This window comes from Sciurus carolinensis, chromosome 16, assembly GCF_902686445.1.
Source record: "Sciurus carolinensis chromosome 16, mSciCar1.2, whole genome shotgun sequence".
Lineage (NCBI taxonomy): Eukaryota > Metazoa > Chordata > Mammalia > Rodentia > Sciuridae > Sciurus > Sciurus carolinensis.
In genome coordinates this window covers 15,691,145-15,711,204 of record NC_062228.1, presented here as the reverse complement: position 1 = coordinate 15,711,204, position 20,060 = coordinate 15,691,145, and the positions used below count along the sequence as shown (strand labels likewise).

Genomic DNA, 20,060 nt, shown 5'->3' with positions numbered 1-20,060 from the left:
AGTCTCTTTGAACATAAAACAAACAAAAAGTAAATAGGTGGGGGAGGTGGGGGATGTTTTCAAAATTGTCCCTTCACCTTCCAAAATACTGTCTAGGAGGAATTTTGGCTAGTTACATGGTAGAGTCTTATTAAATACCATTTGTGTGAACATGTTAGGTGAATCCTATTTCAAGATTAGAGTAGAATTGGGTTACCTTTCATTTTATACTTGAAAGAAATTATGGTTGAAACTCAGAATCAGGAAACTTACCTGTGACCATTTTATAAGGTTGATTAATAGTCACATGTACAATATCGTTTTCACTTTTTCCTTCCTTCCTAACTTATCCTTAGTCCTCAAACCAAGGGCAAGTAACAGGCAACGGAGAAATTTGAATTTTTCTTTGCATAAATATTTGTATGACCAAACAGTTTAGTAGTTTGGTCAATAGTTTTAACCTGTTTGCCTTGACTTTGAAGTTATGGTTTGTCTAAGTACTTACCTAGTTAGATGTTTTGTTAGTCCAGTTATCTATGAACAAAAAGTTTATTTATTCATTCAACAAATATTATATCCCTTTATGTGTTAGCACTTGTCTAGGTATTGCTGTCAATTTGAATAGTTTGCTGTTTGCTTAATTATTTGCCTCATTATATGATAATAATTTCACAAATATACTACTCTACTGGGATACAAAAGATATACAAGTTTTTTAAAGCACTTTAGTGTATGTAGTACAAATTACTTTGTGATTTTTCAGTGCTCTTAATCATCAGCGTTAGTGTGGTAATTTTTCTTTTTTGTACTGGCGATTAAAGCCAGAGGCACCCAACCTGAGCCACATCCCCAGACCTATTTTGTATTTTATTTAGAGACAGGGTATCACTGAGTTGCTTAGAGCTTTGCTAAGTTGCTGACACTGGCTTTGAACTCAATTCTCCTGTCTCAGCCTTTTGAGCCACTGGTCATAAGACACTGCATCCAGCAGCTTTAGTGTTTAACTAAAAGCCTTTTATCAAGAATTGAGATTGGAAACATCTGTTCTCAAATTATTTTAAATATTTATTGTTAAGCATATAAATTATATAAGCTTTTTTTCTTGTGACCTATATTGATCCCTCAATTCTGACTGAGCTAGCTAGTTTTTCTGAATGTGTATTGTCCCAGAATTTCATGATGGGGTGTGTGTGTGTGTGTGTGTGTGTGTGTGTGTGTATATACACACCTCATCTTTGAAAATGAGCTTCATTCCATATTATTCACACAGCTGCACTTGAAACACTTTTTACTCAAATGGTTTTAGTAAAAATTTAGTATAAATACTCTGATTTGATAATGAAAATGATGCCACTTACACAATACAGTTCTTTTAAAGTTTTTAAATTTGTAGATGGACATAATTATTTTATTTGTTTTAGTGTGGTACTAAGGATTGAACCCAGTGCCTCACACATGTTAGGCAAGAGCTGTACCACTGAGCTACAACCGCAGCCCCACAATACAGTTTTCTATGAATGATGGTGATATGTCCTGAGTAACTACATGCCATCTAAAGGAGTGTGTGTTCATTCTCATCTGCTGGTACAAATAAGTTAACAATAATAATTTAGATCATCTACCATCTAAAATTTTTAATTAAAATGTTATTGTGAATTAAAACTACGGTTTTCTGCAGAAACTTAGCCAACTCTCCATTATAAAATTATTTTTCTTGAGGATTTATATTATTTCTTTAATGTAATCCAGTTACAAATACAGAATTTGGTATTAAATGTTACATTTTATGATTAACTTACTTGAAATGTTAATTAGTGTTTCTGCTACATGTTATCTGGTTCCAGCTGGAAGGCCATAATGAACCAGTAGTGTTGCAGGTGTTTGTGGGCAATGACTCTGGTCGAGTGAAACCACATGGATTTTATCAGGCCTGCAGGGTAACTGGACGAAATACAACTCCCTGCAAAGAAGTGGACATTGAAGGCACCACTGTTATAGAAGTTGGCCTGGATCCTAGCAACAACATGACACTGGCGTAAGTACTTAAGAATGTTTTCATTATATGTTACACTTTTGTGATAGGAAAAAATTTTAGTTTCTAGTTTATAAGAGAAGATTTCAAGTATTTTATTAAAATAATTTAAATAATATGAATTGCTTTAGTTAGCTTTTGTGTTGCTATGTCCCAGATATTCAACAAGAACAATTTAGAGGAGAGAAAGTTTATTTGGGGCTCAGAGTTTCAGCAATGGCTGACCATTGCTCTAAACCCAAGGGAATTGCATTGCTCTGAGGCAGCATGCCATGGGGAAAGGGCCCAGCACAGGAAAACTGCTTAACTCATGGTGGGATCAGGAAACAGAAAGAGTACCCACGAGTACACGTGTGAGCTAGGGAACACATGGAGAGTGTACCCTTTCAGGACACCTCCCAGATGACCCACTTCCTCCAGCCATACCCCGCCTGCCTACAATTTTGTTGCAGTCAGCCCTTTCAAACTAGGATGGACTGATTAGGTTATAGTTCTCTAATCATATCACCTGTGAATATTGCTGCATTAACATGAGCTTTTAGAAGACACTTCATATTCAAAGCATAATACAAATTTAAAAATTACTACAGAATGGTAATGAGTTAAATTTAACTCTTGCTGTTTACTAAGAAATTGCTGTGGTGAAAGTCAAGAAAATGAAAACCAAGTGGAATACCAGGTTTTTGGAAAATTATAGAAATTTACTTATTAAGATTTATAGTGTTAACATTGAAAATTAAAATTACAATTTGATTTGCTTTCCTAAATTCTCTTTGTTTGCTTTAGAAACGGTTCAACATAAACCATGCGTTGTCTTGACCCATTTTGATGTGAAAAGCATATTGCTGGTCTCACACATGTCTCAAAATAAAACTTAAAAAAGGCCTGGGGATGTAGCTCAGAGGTAGAATGCTCCTGGGTTCATAAATTCATTTTCTATTTTTAATTTCCTTTATTTAAAAAAATTAAATCCTGAGATCATGTATGTTTTGTCTTACCCATTTTCACTGCCTGAAAAATATTTGAAGGGTTAATGATTTGTATTTTTATTTTTTTCCTAAGCCTTTTGTAAAAGACCCTTAGTCCTAAAATTGAATCAGACCAGTAGCAAATATATTGGTTTGGGGCCAACCTATATAAGATAGGTGTCAAAGATTTTTCTCTACTTGATTTTCAGTTTCCTTTTTTTTTTAGTTGTAGATGGACAACATCTACAACTGTGGTGCTAAGGATTGAACCCAGTGCTTCACATGTGCTAGTAAGCACTCTACCACTGAGCCACAACCCCAGCTCAGTTTCCTTTTGAAAGCTGCTTTGAATAGATAGATGAAAGGTTAGTTATTGAGAAATATTAAGACTTTCTTTTTTGACTCATAACTATTGAAAGTTATAAAAGTAAATGTGTATAGTAAAGGAGGAAAGGAAGAGTGTTACTGATTATAAAAATAGGCTGGAGAAGCAGCTCAGAGGTAGAGCAAGGGTTGAGCATGTGCAAGGCCCTGGCTTTGATCCCTAGCACCGCCAAAAAGAAAAAAGAAAACATTCATTGCAAGGAAATAGGGAACACAGAATCATAAAAAACTTTTAAAAATATGTCTCTTAAAAGCCATTACTTCAGTTCAGATTTTAAAATAGCAGTTTTTATCTCTACTATTTTTTCCAGATTATAAACAAAATATTGACAAGATAGGAACTATGAATGTTTAGAATTTATACTTCTGTACTTTTTGAGTTTGGAACTGTATTACGTGTTCAGAGAATTTATGGATTAACACTTTTTTAAAAAAAGAAACTTGTTTAAGAATGTTGTACTATATATTACAACCAAATGTCAAGTAATATGTTTTTTTCTATGTTAGGGTGGACTGTGTAGGAATTTTGAAGTTGAGGAATGCTGATGTTGAAGCCAGAATAGGAATTGCTGGTTCCAAGAAAAAAAGCACTCGTGCCAGATTGGTTTTTCGAGTTAATATCACAAGGAAAGATGGCTCCACTTTGACATTGCAAACACCCTCTTCTCCGATTTTGTGTAGTAAGTAAGAAACTATGGAACTGTTAAATATATGGAGAGCTTATAGATTTTCTTTTAATCTTACAGACATCTCTGAATTTTAGATGTTTCACACACTCCAGCTTGTGGTCATGTAAAATTTGAAATACTTTAAAAGCTGTAGTCAAGAGTCAGGCTCAGTAGCAGTATGTGCAGTCCCAGCTTCCCAGCTACCTGGGAGGCTAAGGAAGGATGATCACTTGAGCCCAAGATTTTATAGCCAGCATGGGAAACATAGTAAGATCCTGTGTTTTAGAAAAATAACAGTTATACTCAAATTTTCTAGATTAAACTAAAGATAAGTAATTGAAATAAAATTCAAAATGCCATTTGAAGTTTCCTGTTATTATCATATCCTGATTTTAAAAGTAATTTGAATAGATTACCAGAAGTAGCTAGCAAAACCAAAGGATTTTCCAAGTATCTTCACTTTATTATAAATTACAGTGTTCCTAACTCTCTTTTGTGCTAGAACATAAGAGTAAAATGTACAAAATGTTGTAAATAGTAGCATGTCAGAAGTTCTAATTACAGGGCTGGGTTCATGGCTCAGTGATAGAGCATTTGCCTAGCACATGTGAAGCACTGGGTTCGATCCTCAATACTGCATATGAATAAGTGAATAAAATAAAGGTTCGTCAACAACTAAAAAAAATTTTTTTTTAAAATTTCTAATTACAAATTATATTATTATAGCATAGTGTTGGAAAGTTGTAAATGGGCTCTCTAACCTTGGCATAGAAAGGTGATATGTATATGTGCAGGTGTGTGTGTTTAAATTCAGTTATGTTGTTTTATGTGTCACATATAGTTGTCATTTCTCTCTAATGAGTATTATAAGTAATAAAGAGGGAAATTTCTCCTATATATACCATTTAAGAAAATTTTCATTTTGGATGTTTTCTTTGGCATTGCTTGCTTGCTTGTTTTTTGGTACTAGGGGCACTTTACCATTGAGGCAAATCCCCAGTCCTTTAATATTTTTGTTTTGAGACAGGGTCTCACTGCATTGCTGAGGCTGACCTTGAACTTGTGTTCCTTCTGCCTTAGCCTCCCGAGTTGCTGAGATTACAGGTGTGTGCCACTGCACTTGGTTTAGCATTGCTTTTTTATAATATTTGATTTCAGGAGAGCACAGTGGCATAGGGCAATAATCCCAGCTCCTCTGGAGGCTGAGACAGGAGGATTGCAAGTATGAGGCCAGGCTGGGCAACTTAGCCAAACCCTGTCTCAAAATAAAATTCAAAGGGCTGGGGATATACTTTACTGGTAGAATGCTTGCCTAGCAAGGGCAAGGCCCTGGGTTTAATCCACAGCTTAGGGTGTGGTTGGGGAGCAAAAAAGAATTTTCTGTGGGTATTAGGACCTTACTACCCTTTGGACAGTTACAGTTATCCTTTGTGAGTCATATTTTCCCTTTCTTTTAATTCCTATCAGAAGTTATTATACCTATACTTCAGCTTAGCAAACACCCTAATTTTAGAAAGAATATACTAGCGATATCTATCTTTTTCATCCCAGGAGAGCTCAATTTGATTTTTCTATTTCTCATAATTATATAAATTTTGTTTTCATACAGCTCTTTCCTTAAGGTGTTTTGTAGGTGATAGTTACTTTAAAATAGGCTGTATTTTAAAGTTTGTAGATTTCATATCCATTCTGTTACAATCAGGGACAGAATAAATATATGTGGTTTACTGAGATTTAAAGCTTTTCTAGTGAGGTACTTAACTTCAGTATTTCCTATAATTCCTTTTTTTTTTTTTTTTTAGTGGAGGAGGGTCCTGAGAATTGAACTAAGGGGGACTTCACCACTGAGCCACATCCCTGGCCCTATTTTGTATTTTATTTAGAGACAGGGTCTCACTGAGTTGCTTAGCACCTCACTTTTGCTGAGGCTGGCTTTGAACTCTCAATCCTCCTGCCTTACCCTTTCACACTGCTGGGATTACAGGCATGTGCCACCTCACCTGGCTTATATTTTCTATAATTCTTGATATGCCCTAACTTGAGTATTATTAAGGTAGAGTTCCACTTTTAATGGAACAAATGCAGTTCTTCTTTTACCTAATTCAGTACTTCAAACATGACCATAGCCACTCTGTGGTCAGAACCAGGTGGTACTAGATGGTTCAGATCATACTGCTTTATAAAGTACTGGGAAATGGTTGCCAGATTATTTAATTGTATGCTTATTCCTTCATTACTTTGTTCATTAATTTCCTCCTCTCCTATATCCTATTAAAGTATTGATAAATAATGAATATGCCTAGCTAAATATGGTAAAAAATACAAAAGAAGTAGAAAACATAATTTTTGGAAATTTCCATATCTAATTATCATTTAATTATCAACCTTAGTGATAATATGTGTCCACATTGCAAATGAGTGCATTACCCTGTTTCTGGGGTAGATATGGTAGCCCATGGAATCAGCAGCATACAATGGAAGGCATATAGACCTAATAATAAAAACGACTGTATTTTGAAGTTTGGTTATGTGCCTGAGATTTTGTTTACTGTTTAATAAATAGTGTATCATTTAGCCATCATTTTCACCTTATATTCTTCACTTACATAGCTATTAAATAGTAAGGCCATGATTGAAAGTCTCTGCTTTCAGCCACTGTATTATAGCTTTATTGCCACAACAGTCACTTAAATTGCAGTGATGAAACCAAGTTTGAGTAATCCACTTCATCCTAGCCATGGCTTCTGGGTGTTAAAACTGTGGTTACAGCCTGAAATTGTTATCTAAAGAACTATTTTCTTTACCTTGGCAATTCATACTCTGTAATTTAAATTTTTATGAATTTAGAAACTTGATTTACATTTTACTGAATACCTATGTTGATTTTTCCTTTTCCTTTTTTTTTTTTTTGAGGGGGTGGTTACTGAGGATTGAACTCAGGGGCACTCAACTACTGAGCTACATTCCCAACCCTATTTTGTATTTTATTTAGAGACAGGGTCTTACCGAGTTGCTTAGTGCCTTGCTGTTTCTGAGTCTAGTTTTGAACTCTTGATCCTCCTGTCTCAGCCTCCCAAACTGCTGGGATTATAGGCATGTGCCACCGCTCCCAGCTTCCACTTATTTTGTAGATGCCATTCATCATGGAGTTGTAGGACATGTATTTTTATTCCATTAATTGATTCTTTGGCACTTACCTTGCCATCTGTCAGGTGATCCAGAGAAACTGGATTACATAAAGCATTGACAGTACCTTTGTATTTTACAGAAAAGAAATTTCAAAATAACTAGAAAAGCCCCAAAATTTCCAACCCAGGAATGATTGAGGAAATAGAAATGTCATTTTTCTTATTTGATCATCGCATATTGTATACATGTGTCAAAGAAAAAAGTTGTCAAGAAATTTGAGCACTTAATTAAAATTGGATCACAGTAGGGAAAGGGGCCTGGAAACATGAGAAGCAATACTTGGCTATCTGTTTAGTCAATGCGACAGTGAAATATTTTAAAATAAATAGAAAGGAACAAAAGATAGAGAGAGAGAGAAGCCAGCCACTGTGTTGCATGCCTTTAATCCCAGCTACTCAGGAGGCTGAGGCATGAGGATCACAAGTTCAAGAATAGACTGGGCAATTTAGCAAGACTCAGCAACTTAGTGAGAACCCACCTCAAAATAAAAAGGACTGGGGATGTTACTGTGTGGTAAAACACCCCTGGGTTCAATCCTCAGTAGCAAAAAAAAAAGAAAAGAAAAAGGGAAGGAATGATGGGAGAGGGAGAGAGGACGAGGTTTGCAGAGATATGTGTCTGTGCTTTCTTTAGAAGAGTAAGTGCTAGAGGAATTAATTTACAAATATGTTTTCATAATAGTTTTTCTGTTTCTTATTGTTACTACTTAAAACAGATTTCAAGTAAAATTATTTTTTTCCTTAAAGCATTACTTGTAATAGTAACTTCTAAGCTAGGCACAGGGGCGCACAACAGTAATCCCAACGGCTCAGGAGGCTGAAACATGAGGATCAAGAGTTCAAAGCCAGCCTCAGCAAGGCGAGGCACTAAACAAATCAGAGAGACACTGTTTCTAAATAAAATACAAAATTGGGCTGAGGATATGGCTCAGTCATTGAGTGCCCCTGAATTTAATCCCTGGTACCCCCAATAAAAGTACCTTCTGTAAGTGCCAGTTAGGTTTAATCATTTAGGCAAAAGTGTAAGCTTCTGGATCATCTACACATTCTTTTTAGTGGATTAATGATTAGAGTTTTGAATCTATCATTTTGTGTAAAATGTTGTTTGTGGTTGGTCCTCCTGAACATTTAGAGAAATTGAGATGAAAATACTAGCTTTATTACTGATAAAACCCTTGGAGGGCTGGGATGCAGCTTAGTGGTAGAGTGCTTGCCTAGTATACACAAAGCCCTGGGCTCTGTCCCTAGTACCACTCAAAAGAAAAGTGGACTGGCTTCGTTGGTCTGGAATTAGGTAGAACAATATACCCAGTCAAAGCAACCTTCCACAGTTGCTTCTTACCACCTAGCCCAAAGCAGTCTTCAATATACATTTGGAGGCTTTGTGCAGATAGGCCAATGCAGAAGAGGGGAGGGAAGAAGGCTAAACTGATAATGTGCAAGCCCTGCTTCTCATTCCCCAGTAGATAAGTTATGTCTCTTCTCTAGTGAGTATTGCTCTCACAGAGTTTCTCACTAATAATATTCTTGCCTCTTCCATTGATCCTGATAACAACTCTGTGATGTTAATAGAAGTTATTCATTTCACTTTTAAAATTTTATTCTAATTAGTTATACATGACAACAGAATGCATTTCAATTCATTGTATACAAATGGAGCACAACTTTTCATTTCTTTAGTTTACTTTTTGTGTAATAAAAGAGGGAACAAATCTATTCAGGGTGGGTCATGGCAGATGAAGGAAATGTAAATTTCATTTTTCTGTTGTTTAGAGCCGGTAACCACCATAGAATATAGAAATGATTTTGTATTGTCCACCATAGAATATAGAAATGATTTTGTATTGATTTATTATGACATAAGAAGGGATATACTTTCACATCATATAATTTATCAGTAGGATATTGGGATGTAGGCATTTAATTGGTTGTTTCAAATTTAGGCCCAGTCAGATTCATGTTTATGTCCCATAAATGACAGTTTATTTTATAACAGCATTAATGAAAATGTAATTCATATATCCTAAAATTCAGCCTTTTAGAATTCAGCCTTTTAGTTACATGGTTTTTAGCATATTCGCAAAGTTTTGCAGCCATCATCTTTAAATAGTTTAGAACATTTTTGTTACTACATCAGAAAGAAATCCTTTACCCATTAGCAGTCACTCTCCATTCCTATCATTGGCAACAACTAATCTACTCTTCGTCTCCATGGATTCGCCTATTTTGTACATTTGATAAAGGAATCATACAATATATGACTTTTTAAATGTAGCATATTTTTAAGGTTTATGTGTATTATATAATATGCATGTCATTCCTATTTATGACTGGTTGATACAGTATTTTTTGGATATATACCACATTTTGTTTAACTGTTCATCTATTGATGGACATGTGGATCATTTCTACCTGTTGGGTGTTGTGAATAATGCTGCTGTGAACACATACATATAATATAGTTTTGTATAGGGATGTTATCAGTTCTTTTGTATAGATATCTAGAAGTACAATTGCTGGGTCATATAGTAGACAGTTTCTTGTTTAACATTTCTCTGAATATCTGTCTTGTGATACACAGAAGACAATTTTTTTAGAAACATTTCTCCATTCTTCTCCCTGTTTAACATCATTTTTTCTGAAAATATTGAAGGAAAGTGAGTTCTTTGTTTCAACCTGATCATTTTTTTTCACCTTCCTTGACCTATTTTTAAAAACAAAATATGATATTACTAAAACTTTTCATTTTCATGGAATCTTTCAGCAAATTTTGGCAGAGAAATTGTTTGTTGAGCTTGCCTTTTTTTTGTTTTTTGTTTTTTGTAGTACTGGGGATTTAACCTAGGAGTGCCCTACCACTGAGCTATATCCCAGCTCTTTCTATTTTGAGAGTCTAAGTTGCCCAGGATGGCCTTGAACTTTGTGGTCCTCCTGCCTCAGCCTCCCAAATAGCTGAGATTACAGGTATGCAGCACTGTGCCCAGTGCTTGCTTTTAACGGTTGCATATATTGGAGGCTTTAATTTATTTAGAGAAACACTTCTATTTTTATACCAGGGATTGAAGGGGCACTTAACCACTGAACCTCATCCCCAGCCCTTTTTGTTTTTTGTTTTTTCTTCTTTTTTTTTTTTTTTTTTGGTGTGTGTATGTGTGTGTGGTTGTAGATAGACAGAATGCCTTTATCTTCCTTGTTTATTTTTATGTGGTGCTAAGATTCAAACCCAGTGCCTTACATATACCAGGCAAGCACTCTGCCACTGAGCTACAGCCTCAACCCTCCCAACCCTTTTTATATTTTATTTAGGGACAGGGTCTTGCTAAGTTGCTTAGGACTTTTCTAAATTGCTGAGACTAACCTTGAACGTACGATCCTCCTGCCTCAGCCTTCTGAGCTACTGAGATTATAGATGTGTCCTACCAAGCCCGACCATGTTTTAATAACAAAACTGTGCCATCTTCCTCATTCAGTCAGTCACTTATTCAATACAATTAAATCCAGTGGTTTTCACTCCTAGAATCATCTGTGGTAGATTAAAAAAAAAAAAACACTTGATAATCAGAATCTCCTAAGGTGAGTCTTAGGCATGTTTGTTTTTGGAAAACTTCATAGTTAACTTTTTTTTTTTTTTTTTTAAGCAGTCTTGGAATATTGTCCATATTGACCTCAGTCCTCATGCCTCAGGCTCGCAAGAATTTGGGGTTAGAGTTGTGAGCCCCAACATTTGGTTTAGTTTCATAGTTGATGTAACCGATAATTACAATGCATGGAACTTAGAAATAAAGAAATGATAATTTAAGGAACTTAAGAGTCTGGCAGGCTAGGGGCAAAAAAACAGGTAAACTTTAAATTGTGTTACAGAATTAAATAAAGATGTATATTTGCAGTAGATACATGAATAGGGATGTTGGAAAGAGAAGAGCATCTAGTTCAAAACTATTCAGAAATGTTAAAACTTATGCCAAGTCCTGAAGGACAAATGGAAGTAAGCCTGGCAAAATGGGATTTAGAAGAAGGTCGTTCTGTACGGATAGATCCTCATATAAATATACTTCACAAAAGGGTGTGATTTTTTTTTTTTTTTGAGGAATTAAAAAAGATTGGAACAAAAAGATACACATGAAAAAGTTGAAAGATTTAAGGTTAGAGAGTGAGGCAAGCTGTCTTTCATAAAGACAATTGTGTATTGAGCAAAAAAATTGAATTTTATCCTGACCACTTTAGGAAGCTTGGTGTTTGAATTTAGGCAGTGTGGGTGGGGTGCATATGGGGGAAGAGGAAGAAATATAGTGGTACAAAATACTCTAATATATAATCTTTTTATTTAAAAACTAAAAATATTTGTTTCATTATATTTCTGACTTGTATTTATTTCCATGAACATAACCTTTTTTTTTTTTTTTGGCAGGTTTGAGCAGTTGGAATAGAATGAGAGGTTAAAAGGAAATAGGTTACTAAGAAAGATTGGAATTGGAATGGGAGACAGAAGGACAGGGACACGAGAGGAAAAAAAGAAAGTGACTCAAGGTGATGAAGATAGAAGGGAGGAGAGGAAAATACGTGTATTACATCTAGAGACTTTGAATGGGAAGAAGGACAAATGCCAGGATTTGTGCTATGCATTGTGACCTTACAAAATATTCCAGCTTTGAAGCTGGGTGGTGCATGCCTGGAATCCTGTGCAGTTGGGAGGCTGAGGTTAGGAAGATTGCAAGTTTGAGGCTAACTTCAGAAATTTAGCAAGATTTTCAGCAACTTAGTGAGACCCCATCTCAGAATTAAAAAGGACTGGGGATATAGTCAGTGGTAAAATTTCTAGTGGGTCCAATTTGTAGTACACCCTCCCACACACACCCCAAATTTCTGTTTTGTATTAGTTTAACAGTGACCTTGGAGGACTGGGTATATAGCTCAATGATACAGAACTTGCCAAGCATGTGAGAGGCCCTGGGTTAAATCCTTACTACTTGAAGGAGTTGGGGAAATGACCTTTGTGTCCTTCTATATGGATTTTCTTAATAATATCTTTAGAGTTCTGCAGACAACATAATTATGTATGTTTTTTGTTTTGGTCTGTAAGTTTATATTACTTTATAAGTTTGTATTACTTTGTATTTGTTACATCAATTAAAGAATATCAATTTTTGGGCTGGGGATATAGCTCAGTTGGTAGATTGCTTGCCTTACATGCACAAAGCCCTGGGTTCAATCCCCAGCACCACAAAAAAAAAAAAAAATCAATTTTCATATCTACCCTCCTACAGTAAGTAATTTTAGTAAGAAAAGTTAATTATAACTTTATTGTAGATTAGATTTTATCTTATAATGCTTATTAAATTAAATCTGACTCTGAATTTAACAATTTTCTTTTCTCTTGTTTCTGTCCCATCATTTTGGGAAAAGAATAATATTAATATTAACTACAATATCTCTTTCTTAAAATTTCAGGCATAATTCGTAATTTATTTGGTCAGATATAGGCCTTTAATTTTTTTTTTTTTGCTAAATATGTAATTTTCACAGGTATTATTACAGACCTTTATGAATTCTCTTTTGACAGGTTGAAATTCTCATCTAGTTATTTTTCAGCTTCCAGTTATTCATTAATTTTTCAGCTTTATTTTCTAACACTGCTGTCTGAACAGAATCTAAAGGCACATTGTTTTTATAATTCTGGAAAGATGACTGCTTTTTTGATATGCAATAATTTTCAAGCAGTGTGATCACTTTTAAGAGTCAGCTTACACAGTAGAGCATGTGTAGTGTGTACAGGATCCTAGGTTCAATCTCCAGGACCAAAGTAGGGGCAAAGTCAGCTTACCAATTAGTTAGAGATAAAAATAAAACAGTTAATACTTAAAGAATCCTGACCTTAATTCTGTTTAGTATGGAGTCTGCCGTGTTAGGTAACCATTAAACTTGAAAGGATCTTTTGAAAGGTCAAAAATTAAAAGTTTCATTATTTTCAGCAGTAGCAGACTGGTGCTTTCTGTAATGTAAATACAAATATGTAGACTAAGATAAATATATTCTAAATTTTCAGGGCCTGATTTGGCCATCTTTAATACATAAAAGGAAAACATGAAATAGGAAAAAAGTTATCGTCATCTGTGGGATTTCCACATAATATTTGAAAATGGAGGAAATGTTGTAGACTTTGTATTTTATTTTTTTAATACAATATTTTGTTTTCTAATCAAAATTATACTTACCATAGTTTTCTTTAATGTCTTTTAAAAAACAAATAGTCTTCTCATGTTACTTTGCAAAGTTACTTTTTTAAACAAATTGTTTTTTTAATTTTTTGTTTGATAGACTATAGAATTGCCAGGATAACACTATTAACCCATTTCATTCTGTTTATACATTAATCCTATGGATTTCAGATAGTGTGTGAAACATATACACAATCCCAATTCCTTGACATCACTGAAAATGTCATTTTGTCTTTTGAATATGTAACAAAGATAAGATAATTGTACATTAAGTAGAGGCTAAATAATGCTGCAGTAACAAAACCACCAGAAATTCTCTGGTGGTTTACAAAAGCAGAGATTGTGGAACTATGTGATGACTCTTAAAGCTTTTGCTTGGATTTGGCATATTACTTCAGTTATCCAAACAAGTCATATGACTAAGCTTGATGTGAGTGGGGCAAGAATTATAGCCTTTCCACAAAGAAGGACCTGGGATAGAAGGAACAGTAAACATTTGTACAATAATATAACTTTGCACATTATGTTTTTATAAAAAATAAAATTAACTATTAATAAAGCATGTAAATATCTTTAAAGAACTGAAGTTAATTTCTCCAGAGTTTAGTGAAAAGTCTCATTAATTTATAAATGGATGAGTTAGACAAGCAATATTTATTTGCCTTTGCAATGCATATGTTGTAAAGATTTGCTAAAACAACAAATAATGTAATCTGTGACAGAGTGAAGTTTTCAAATCAGGTTCTTATAAACTTGAACTTTCTTGAGTACTTGAAACTTACTTATATATATTGGTTGGACAACTAGTCCTTATGGGTGCAGTAAGGGTACTCTTTGGATATTTATACTGCATGTCACAGTATGAAAAGCTTAGAGAAATCCTTTTGTTTACCTCTGCTTAATTGCATATTTTCCCTTATCAACTTCTCACATTTTCTTAAAGAAATTCTATCCTAAAGAAGTTGATAGGCAGGCTGGGATTGTAGCTCAGTGGTAGAGCACTTGCCTAGCACTTGTGAGGCACTGGGTTCAATCCTCAGCACTGCATAAAAATAAATAAGTAAAATAAAGGTATTATATCCATCTGCAACTTAAAAAAAATTTTTTTTAAAGAAGTTGATAGGCTAATTGCAATTTTCTCATTATCTCTGGCTCCTCAGTACTTGCCTTTGTTAAATTTAGTAGTGGTTATTTTGTCCTTCTAATTAAAAACAAGTGCATCTTACTTTTTAACCTGGTTCCTGGTTCAGAGACCTATCCTGGTAGAATGGGTTGTTCTGAAAGTGGTTCAGTCTATTTTTAGGTTTTCTTTTGGTTTGGGGTCTCTGGGTCCTGGGTCTAGATATTTAAATATACTCTCAGAACCACCCACACACCTCTTTTTGCCTCAGAGATTCTAGGATGTAATGGTGACATTTTAAAGGTTACAACTGTAGGACAAGCTTATAATTTTTTAAAAATATTATGAAGACAAAAACATGAACAGGTTTATATTTTCAAACTTACCACTCATGTAATAAAAAAGCAAAGATGACATGTAATAAATAAAACCTCATCTTAGGCACTTATCTAGCTCTATAATATCTTCCAAAGGTTGTTAGAAATTAATGTGATCTTTTCTGACTTTTTTTCTGTGTCCTCTGTAAGTTGTAAAGAACATTAAATTCAGGGTGAACAAAGAAAACTCGGAGGACTCAATATATAATTGCATGTTGATTTTAGGTAAGAAGTAAGTGTTGTGTTGTTGGTTCTTTTCATGGAATGTTTATGTGTACCCACAGCTCAACCAGCAGGAGTGCCAGAGATCTTAAAAAAAAGCTTGCATAGCTGTTCGGTGAAAGGGGAGGAAGAAGTGTTTTTAATTGGCAAGAACTTTCTGAAAGGCACTAAAGTTATTTTCCAAGAAAATATTTCTGGTAAGTAGGCATATTATTAGTTCATAGATTATTAGATTTTTTCCCTTTGTTTTAAAGGTACAGTCTTAGCCACAGAGTAAAAGAATTGTTCAGAAATTTAAGGCTGGGGTTGTAACTTAGTGGTAGAGTGCTTGACTAGCATGTATGAGGCTTTGGGATTGATTCTTAGCATCACATTAAAATATAAATAAATAATATAAAGGTATATCCATCTACAACAAGAAAAATATTTAAAAAAAATATAGTAAGTCACTGTTGTTATTTTTTTCATTCAGATGAAAACTCTTGGAAATCAGAAGCTGAAATTGACATGGAATTGTTTCATCAGGTATGATTTAAGCCTTTTTATAAGTTCTACTCTGAGCAGTTCAGTTTTGTTCTTAAAAAAATTTCTAACCAACACATTACATTTCATCATTGTGTGGGATTGATGTGACTCAAAGTTTTTTTCTTGAATTTCCTTACCTGAAATGGAATCATTCCTCTGATGCCAGACATGACCAGTTCTCTCTAATCAAAATTTAAGAGCATTAGCAAAGGTTGCCATTGTTAATAAATAAAGCATTTCTTTCCTGGTATTTATTTTCTCTAAGGATTTGGATTATCTTACCCTACAATATAGTTAAATCACAGGGAAACTAATATTTATTGAGTGCCTGTTTATGTTCCAGGTGCTTTGTATTTGTTAAAGTTACTTTCTTAAATTTGAACACAGTCCTCTTATCATCACACTTACATTAAAGAGTCTTCAAGGGGCTCAATGATAGAGCACTTGCCTAGCACATTTGAGGCAGTGGGTTCCATCCTCAGCACCATGTAAAAGTAAATAAAAGTATTGCATGCATCTACAACTAAAAAAATTCTTTTTAAAAAGAGCCTTTGAGGGGGATATAATCTGTATTTGTAGGACCTTTCCATGCATTGCTCTCTAAATAATGAGGAAAAACAGCTAGAAAACAAGTATAAAGACCTAAGAATTAGGAGCGCGGGTTGTGTCTCAGTGGTGAAGTGTTTGCCTCGCACCTGGAAGGCACTGGGTTTGATCTTCACCACATAAAAAAATAAATAAAGATATTTAAAAAAAAAATCTTAGAATTAGTATGTAGAGCAGATAGCACCAAACTCAAAGAAATTGAAACTAATGGAAGAGATGCTTAAATCTATGAGCAAGTTAAGTTAGATGGCACATGCAGAAGAGTAGTAGGTGTAGTTATAGATTGGGGACAGGAAGGGAGGGAATAGGCTAATTAGTCTAAAATACCCAGTCTAAAATTTAGTATAGAGCTGATGGAGATCAAAAAGAGCACATGGAAGCAAGCAGAGATGTGGAAGAGGCAAGAATTGGAGACTAAGCCAATTTATCCAAAAACATCATAATTTGGGGGGTAATTTATTTTTTTATTCCTTTCTATTTTAAAAAACTAATAAAAATATAAAACATTTTATATCTGATGTATTGCCAAACTGAAGGCTAAGGGAATAGCCAAGACTGCCCTTGCTTCAGACGTCAGCCACAAGTTTAGAAGTCTCCAGGCTACTGTCCCTTTTGGATAGCTGGCTTCAAATTTAGGTTCTTCCACTATCTCCTCAGATTGAGCAATTTGCTAAAATTCAGAGAACTTTGGAAATTGCACATGATTATAAATTTATTACAACAAAGGGATACAAATCAGAACCATCTGAAGGGAGACACAGAGGGCAAGAGGGTCCTAAAGGCCAAACTTCTGTCATCTTTGTGGAAGTATTACTCTCTCAGTACCTCAGTGTATGACAACTTGCAGAGAATTGCCAAACCAGGGAGGCTCTATCAAGCTTTTGGTGTCCAGTTTTTCTTTGGACTTTATTATATATTGCTTGTGCCCCTGACCTGTAGTTTCCAGTTCCATCAGAGGTCAGAACTGATATGGCATGTTTCAGAGAGTTCGTCATAAATCACATTGTTAGTCTGTCCAATGGCCAAAGCCCCAAAGATACTCCAGTCAGATAGGACATTGTAGGAGCCTTGAGATCACCTCCCAGAAACCAAGGGCAAAGACTAGATCTTTCTTTGGGTAAAGTTAATTCTTTACTACACAGTATCGTAAGAACTAGAGCTTCCTACATCCTGGACAAATGCCACGTGGAAAGCTTTTCTCTAGCTTTATATTACTTGCGAGTAGGATTTAAGTCATTCCTTTGTCACATATGCTGTTGTACAATATCTCCTAGGATTCTTTACCAGTCTTAACTGAAGTTCTAGTACCTACTTTGTAACGAACAATCTGTGTTATTTAAGAAAATCAAGTCCCTTTTGTGCCTTGGTTGTCTAATCTTAAGAGAGACTCTTGCACAAGATTGAGCTCTAACCCTGGCATTTTTATGATTTCTTATATTCCTTGATCAGACCATCCCCATTCCCTGTAAACCAACCATAACTTCCTCAAGAGTACTCCTGAAGATTAGGGGGCAATGTTGTCTGACTCTTCTATTATCCTCATAATACCAGACACTTAATAGATAATCATGAGCCAGTTTCAGTGACATATGTTTTTAATCCCAGCTACTCAGGAGGCTGATGCAGGAGGATCTCATGTTGGAGGCCAGCCTGGGCAACTTAGTCAGACCCTGTGTGAAATAAAAAGTGGTGGGGATGTAGCTCACTTGTAGAGTACCCCTGGATTCAGTCCCCAGTACTGGGGGGGAAAAAGGTACTCATGAAAAACTTTGTTCATTTTATTCCCCTTGCATGAAAAGAGGACTCTGGTGTAAGGTCTATTTGTTCTTTCTGAGAACACTTCAAACCCTAATTTCAATCAGGTTCTTATATACCTAGAGTTTAATCCTAAATGAAGCTTAATATATTCTGGGATATTTTATATGCTGTGAACATGTTCTTGTTTTAATTTCTTTTACTTTTGTGGTACTGGTGATTGAAGCCAGTGGCCATCTACCTAAGATACATTCCCCGCCCCTTTTTTTTTTAAACAGTCTTGCCGAATTGCCCAGTCAAGCTTCATACTTGGGCAGACGTTCGAATGGGTCGTCGCCACCACTGGGGGCGTGCGATCGGCCCAAAGTTGATAGGGCAGACGTTGGAATGCAGCCTCCTGAGGAGCTTGTGCCACTTTGCTTTAACAAATTGATAGATAAACTCCCTTACTTATAATGCTCTACTATAATTATACCTATGATACAGATTTATAGATAAAAAAGAGATTGAGAGTCTTGACTTAGAAATGCTATACAATATTAGTAAACATTGATATTATATAATAAAATAGCCCACAAAAAATTAAAAGAAAACTTTTTGTATTCTTTTTAGTTACACATAATAGTAGAATGTATTTTGACATATCCATATATGGAATATAACTTCCCATTCTTGTGGTTGTACATGACATGGAGTTAACACTGGTCAAGTATTCATATATGAACATAGGACAGTTAAGTCCAATTCATTCTACTGTCTTTCCCATTCCAACCCCTTCTCTGCCCCAACAAGTTTTAATCTTAACTTGCTATCTAATGTAGAACTTTGTATTAACAGGTCATTATTCCTCCTTCCCTTCCCTTTCTTCCTGGTCCTTCCCTTCTCTCCCTCTTTTCCCTTCTTTCTTCCCTCCCCCTTTCCTTTCTTCCTTGATTTTCCTTTCATTTATTCTTTTTTTCCCTTTGAGGAATGGGTAGTTATTTTTAAAACACCCACCCTCCCTTACCTTAGGGAAGGTACAATAGATTTAAAGAAAAATAATCATTGAAGTAAGACATGCTAGAATGGAAAGGAATTATGTCCTTATTTAATGTAGTTTTTTTAATGTAATGTATTTTTACATTAAAAAGTTCTACATTAAATAAAAAAGTCAGTGACTAAATGTAGCAACTGTGTAAACAGTAAACTAAATCATTATGTAATCTGTCATTAGTTCTGTGATTTTCTGTTTTTTTAGTACCAGGGTTTGAACCCAGGGGTGTTTAACCGCTGAGCCACATCCCCAGCCCTTTTTAAAAAATATTTTGTTTAGCGACAGGGTCTCGCTAAGTTGCTTAGAGTTTCACTGAGTTGCTGAAGCTGGCTTTGAACTTGAGATTCTTCAGTTTCAGCCTTCCAAGCTGCTGGGTTCAATGGCATGTACCAAAAAGTAAGTAGGTAAAATAAATAAAAAGGCACAGGGGCTCACACCTTTAATCCCCGTGGCTTGAGAGACTGAGACAGGAAGAACTCCAGTTCAAAGCCAGCCTCAGCAAGGGTGAGGCGCTAAGCAACTGAGTGAGACCCTGTCTCTAAATAAAATAAAAAATAGGACTGGGATATGGCTCAGTCATTGAGTGCCCCTGAGTTTAATCTTTGGTACTCAAAAAACAAAAATAAATAAATAAAAAGAAATTCTTGAAAGAAATGCTAGAAAAGATTCTCAGGAGAATTTGTGAGAAAACCAATCTAAACAAAGACTTGAGTGTTTAGAAGATAGGTATTTCAAATTGACTCTAATAGTATTCTTGTAAAGTGTCTTTCTTCAAGTCCAATTTTATATATCCTCAACTGTGAAATGAATTTGGCAATGATAAATTTTTCATAGGAAAGTGAAAAATATCTAGCATTGTTGCTAGTATACCTCAAAAAAGGTATTCTATAAGTGGGAAAAAATGGTTATTTTGAGTTCAAGCAGATTTTTATTAAGAAACTGAAATTCAAACATTTCCCCCTTTTTTCCCCGAGAATGTTATACCTGC

General features: G+C 34.9%; 1 protein-coding gene across 4 annotated transcripts in view; it reads left to right on the top strand.

Moving 5' to 3' along the window:
• The window catches only part of Nfat5 (nuclear factor of activated T cells 5), a 108,936-nt gene that overhangs the window by 66,498 nt on the left and 22,378 nt on the right, over positions 1-20,060 (top strand). For all 4 annotated transcript variants that reach the window (XM_047527316.1, XM_047527317.1, XM_047527315.1 and 1 more), the window contains 4 exons: positions 1,824-2,014; positions 3,871-4,043; positions 15,216-15,350; positions 15,626-15,678. In XM_047527316.1, coding sequence (XP_047383272.1) covers positions 1,824-2,014; positions 3,871-4,043; positions 15,216-15,350; positions 15,626-15,678 — 552 coding nt within the window. The remainder of the gene's footprint in view (positions 1-1,823; positions 2,015-3,870; positions 4,044-15,215; positions 15,351-15,625; positions 15,679-20,060) is intronic.